The sequence below is a fragment of the Sphaeroforma arctica genome (assembly GCF_001186125.1).
Source record: "Sphaeroforma arctica JP610 unplaced genomic scaffold supercont1.393, whole genome shotgun sequence".
NCBI classification, from domain to species: domain Eukaryota; class Ichthyosporea; order Ichthyophonida; genus Sphaeroforma; species Sphaeroforma arctica.
The window spans coordinates 42135-47920 of NW_014040165.1; the positions used below are offsets into that span (position 1 = coordinate 42135).

The 5786-nt window shown below is 41.4% G+C and overlaps 2 protein-coding genes across 2 annotated transcripts in view; one reads left to right on the forward strand and one right to left on the reverse strand.

The window, feature by feature from the left end:
- The window catches only part of SARC_05857 (hypothetical protein), a 2883-nt gene extending 2440 nt beyond the window's left edge, over positions 1-443 (reverse strand). Inside the window, exon 1 of the mRNA XM_014300264.1 lies at positions 116-443. Within this exon, the coding sequence (XP_014155739.1) occupies positions 116-255 (140 nt within the window). The 5' untranslated portion in view covers positions 256-443. The remainder of the gene's footprint in view (positions 1-115) is intronic.
- Positions 444-1818: 1375 nt separating this feature from the next.
- SARC_05858 (hypothetical protein) overlaps positions 1819-5786 on the forward strand; it is a gene marked incomplete at both ends in the record, with an annotated part of 4407 nt that continues 439 nt past the window's right edge. The window contains 6 exons of the mRNA XM_014300265.1: positions 1819-2518; positions 3273-3374; positions 3814-3927; positions 4501-4609; positions 5340-5451; positions 5619-5737. Coding sequence (XP_014155740.1) covers positions 1819-2518; positions 3273-3374; positions 3814-3927; positions 4501-4609; positions 5340-5451; positions 5619-5737 — 1256 coding nt within the window. The remainder of the gene's footprint in view (positions 2519-3272; positions 3375-3813; positions 3928-4500; positions 4610-5339; positions 5452-5618; positions 5738-5786) is intronic.

Here is a 5786-nt window from a genome sequence, read left to right on the forward strand (position 1 = left end):
GCGTATGTGTTATTCCATTTGGTTAAGTCACATTTCGCGACCTTCGCCGTCAAGATATACGTACCTGGTTAAATAGTGATACATACAACTAGTTTTAAATGAGTGGTTGACATACCTTGATTTTCGTGACCGGGGCGGGTCTGGCGATAAGTTCGGATCACTACTAGTACCGACAGCTACATAGCCTGAGTCCATTTTGTCTTTTATGCTTTGGTGCGACTGTGCTATGCGGTTTTGCGCTATCCTAATGCGCATTGACGGCCGTCTTCTGTATGGAGTGCTCGTAAGCTGTCTGTTGGTGTGTATGTACGATCGACTTACGGCGTGTCTTTTTTTATACGTATATTATTATAGGAGTGACTTCTAAGCGTCAAGCTCGCACGGCAACTCGTTACTAACGGAAGGTCTAAAAGTGCGACAGGTGATGATTGAGAATCCATCAATTTATATGTATATAAATGGCAAACTGAACGTATATACCCTTCTTCATATTTAGGTACAATGTTTTTACACCTATACTCCTTATCCGTTAATGGACTCTAATATGTATTCATAAAGTTAACGCATTCTGACCCTTAAAAATGTTTATATGATATGGGTTATAAGGCTAGTGGAGTTTATTGACCTATTACATGACCCTCTGAGATAATAATTAAAAAAAGTATGCCTACATAATGTCCTACGAACTTATCCGTTCTCCCTCAAATTTTACACCTCTCAGTAGAGGGTCATGGCCTGATTGGACTTTTGTATATATTATGCGATATATAAAAAGGACATCGGACACATTGAACGTAAACGGATAATTTTTCCAAGCGCTTATCCGTTTTATCGTAAAAAGGCTTGAGGATAGATGTAAATAATTTATTGACATTCCAAAGTTCCAATGCTCCATACAAACTTTAAATATAATAATTTTCTCTTTGTGGACAAAATAGTCCCCAAAATAAAAGTGCATACATGGGGGGGGGGGGGGGGTTTGTTTTTAAAAAACAACAAAGCACCATTTTTTTTTTACTGTGACTAATCAGCATAATCAGGCTTATCGGATTGCAAAGCCAGAGACTTCAATATTTTTTTTAAATAAAAAGCCTTCTATTAAAAATATGATATTTACTGTGATAGTATGTGCCTATTTATGTAAATATGTGTGCACGGTATTATGTACTGTGTGCACTGTACCTTTTAAAAAAGTATGAATCTCTGGTTACTGGTATGTGTTCATGTACAGTTGTCACTGAAATACATGTGTGATTCAATTAGGTTACTGCCAGACTCGGAAGAAACCGAGCGAGCTTTGTCTCAACCTCTGTCTTAGTACACCTCAACTAAACCCAAACACCCCCGTTACGTGTATACACATACCATATACACACATGTATAAGACCTAACATGTGTATCTACTATTAACTTCGAATCACACACAAACGAAAATGCATAGATGTATATATTAACGATTGTATTTCACTCTTGCGATTTTAATTGAAATAAACTCTCATGCTGATCCTGGGAAACTTAGCACCATATTCATTCAAGAATTGCGCCCAATTCAACAAAAGGGGATCAATTATATATTCATTGTATTGCACACTTGGCTCGTAAAAAGTAGTTGCACTGTTCAGCCAGTACAGCCATAGTAAGAGCAGTAATGACGTGAATGATAACAGCAGCACTTCATTTAGTGTATAAGAACCAGCAAAGAAGTTTAAAATCGATCATCGAAGCAAAAGAACAGTAATAGCGGCGGTAGAGAGACCAGCTACATCACTCAGTACCGGAATAGCACGCAAGCTAGTACGACAACACAGCCCTACAGTCATGACAGATTTGCCTTCAATTTCCAACATATCCTTATCGTCGAAGAATGGATCAATCACTAGTGCCTCACAACTGCGGGCATACCCCGATCACGGTGTGGATACGCGTCAACTGCTCAACGTATGCGATGACAACCTCCTAAAACACCCACACAAAGGCCATGCCAATGTAAACTCAGTAGCCAGTTCCGGTATAAATACGTCAGGCTTAGTGATCTCGCCATCACCCTCTAATATCGCACTATCCTCGAAAAACGGGTCTATCTCCAGCCTCCCACAAATAGAAATATTTCAGGACAATGAGACGAGTTCACGCCAAGTACAACTACAGAGTGGGGGTGCAGATTCGCGGCTAACAAACCCGGAAGCAAGCCCAAACACACAGATTGCACACATTTTGCGATCCCAATCACCTGCACAAGAATACGATCCACACAAAGAAGTACCGCGGATAGTGTTCGATCTAGGCTCTCAGGCCGATCTGAGTAGCGGCGTAGTAACTCCAATTCAGGAATATAGGAGGAAAACCCAGGCAGAACTCAACTATGGCTATAAGGAACGGCAAATCCTAATACTGGGTGGCTGGGCCCTGAGTTTCAATGCCGGGTTTATCAATGCCGTATTCCTAAGTTGTCAGTTCAGTCATTCGGTCGCCTTCGTATCCGGGACGGTATCTACTTCGGGAGTGGCTGTGGGCAATGGTATGTTGCACGTGATATGCCTGAGTGCATATCTATAGTGTTGTATGTGATTGATTGTAAAGCATCTGATGCATATGCTTTCTCGCTGATCCAGAATTTATACGTGTATAGATATGTCTTTATGTTCACATGCGCATATGTGTCTACCACACACGTGCGGTTCTTATTAGATGTTGAGACATGTGACAGGAACACATAAGTCAATTCTGGTTTGCTATTCAAAATTCAAGGGAGTGGAGATAAACTTCGTTTCAATGTCGACAGATGGTGTTTTTACATATTTCTATTAGCGTGGTCATAATACCGTATGGTATGCTCAAACTATACTATGCATGTTAATGGCAGTATTCATTGTCAACTACCAGATTTTGCAAACACGTACTCGGGTAAATCATTCAGTGTAAACAGCGATGCTTTCTATGAATACTCTGTGATGTCTATGACGGGAAACATAGTCACAAGCTCGGGATACTAAAACCAACTTACGTCAACATAAGTGCAGGATTAGTCACGGTTTGTCGTAGCCTACAATAGTCTCAGCTGCGGACAGATGCGGCTGCATTCAGATCACTGTCAAGAATTCAATTAGTGACCCCTGAATAGAAAATGGCTATTTGTTTATTGTAAACACGTAGATTTGTCTACTATAAAAGCCGTACAAATAACTAAAACAGAGTGGTATTCCGAGAATAGCAACGTCAGCTGTTTTCAAGGAATCTTTCGATTAATTCATGCACACTCTACGCTTCTGTAGGTGATTGGGCCAAATTCGGCGAATTATTTGGGCTGTGGTGTTCCTACTACATCGGGGGTGTCATTTCGGCGTTGATGATACCCAACCGAAGCTTTAAAATGGGTATGGAAAGATCGGAAGTTGCCAATGTAAGGCGTACTAAGACGTTTTCATTTATATTTTGCGTGGATACCTGTTAGTTATGTATACCTGCGCTTCACCCCATGGTTATTGGTCGCGAACCAGGTTCCAGGTGCCTCACACATATTTGATCGCACATCTGTGGACTGAAGAAGTCTGAGCTTTTCAAATTGGTTCCCTATCCACTATTTGTACACAGTCATATAGCTACGTAGGTGTATACACCGCTACAGCACGGCTATATAGCATCAGATGCACATGGAAGGTAGTATATCTCAGAAGTAAAAAAATATCCTGAGAGAAAGAGTATTTGTGATAGCCAGGTTTCACCGCCTAGTCCATTGCGTTTTCCACACCTCTCCACCCAACATTGAGTATGCGAGTTTCACTTGCATCTCACATGTGTGGCTTCTGTGTCCAGGGTTTGCATATGGCAGGGTTCTACTTGTTGTTTGCGCGCTTCTGTTGGGATCTTACTTCGCGATAGAGTACTCGGCGAAGCTGCCGGCCTGGTACCAAGCTGCTCTGGCCTTAGGTGTGTGATGCTGCTTGTTCCAGCTTTTATGGTGCACACAGGGTGTTCCCTGCATATAGCATAGTATGTTATCTATTTGTGTGATTATGCACAGTAGTCTGCGCAAAACTTTGATCTTGTGTTTATATACCACCGCCCAGAGCCAGCCCAGCTCAGTGACCGTCAGGCATATCAGTACGTATGATGCTATCCGTAGCGAGGAACATCAATGTTGCCAATCGCTACGTCTGTGCATATGCTATACACGTACTGCACTTTAAATCTCGAAACATTGGCACAAAATACACCGACGGCCTACTGCTTGTACAACATTTTAGTATTCAAGCGCTATGGTATCTTTTCAAACTGGCGTAGGTGGCTTATAATGTAGATCTTTCGCATCGCATTGATACGCACGCGGAGATCTTGGAAAGGTATCTTACATATTCAATACAGGTTTAACGCTATAAGATAAGGCTTCGACAGATCATTACAAGTAGGTCTCATGCGCATGTTGCTCAACTATTTAGGTATGGTTTGATGGAAAGTACTAACCTTCAGTTATCGTGTCAACGCACCGGATTTCTTGGAAAGGAATGCAGAATGCAATAACAACAACGTTTGATGGCGCCGTGGTGCGAACAACACACTACACTGGAATGACCACTGATCTAGCCATACTGACCGCCTATGCCATGACTGGGTATGTCTAGGATTGCAAAACGTGTCAAAACGTGTCTGTAGTCGACTGTCCGTGCTATGGGAGAGTATGTCTATGTCACCGGAGTATCTATTAATGTGTTGATAGCGGCATACAAGGTTCTTTATAATACATAATTTCATTGTGATATGAGATAGTATGTGTGTCTATGTCACTTGAATTTCTCTATATGCGCTGATATTAGCATGCAAAATTCATAAAAGTCACAATTTCCTTGTGAGTGATTGAAAATACGCTATTGGTGTTCATAGACAAATCAGTGCACGCGTCTGTCCACGGTTGTCATTTACAAGGAAATGCGTTCATCAATTTCCCAACGCATCGTATGTATCTACATACAGTTATGTATACAAACACTCACATAGTAAATCCATCCAGTAAATCTAGATCGGTAATATAAACTATAGGGCTGCTGGCTGACTGTGATCAGATTTCTGATCCCATGATATGTCCACAGTTTGGGGATAAGATCGTTGTTCGGAAACGCTATTGTCGTCCGGGTACAGATCTTATTTAGATTGGTTCGCATAGTTCGCATCCCATCCACCACCGCAACATTTTGTTCCACGTCCATCAACTGACACACTTTACGTTGCAGTCGTGGCCACACAAACTCAGAGTTTGTCAACAACGTCAAGCGTGTTTAATAATGGGTGTACAAGTACTCATCCTAGAACTAATCGAGTGTAGTGTATTTTGATGACTGTTGCAGGCGCATAAGGAAGAGCGAATACTGGAAGTTCATGCTATTCATACCTCAGCTGCTCTCCTTCTTTTGTGGCAACATCGTGGGCGTTTTAGTGTATCATTACCAAGATGTTCAGGTATGCAGCTTTGCAAAAACTACAGCATATGTATCTCTTATCTTGTTGTGTGGTATACCCTATTTCTATATGTGGGTTCATATCGATTAATTCTTAGCCTATGGTAGTCATCTTTTGCGTATAATTTCATACGCTAACCGCTTTTTATGTAACCTTATCCTTCTAAGGCACGAGCCCTGTTCATCCCGGGCTTTGTATCCGGAATCCTAGGTATCATATATGTCTTCAATTTGTCGCAGATCTTCAACACCTCATTCTACGCCATGATGACACACGGACAGGAAGGGTAAGTACAATCCTGACTTGATATGCATGCATATATATTTATATATAAA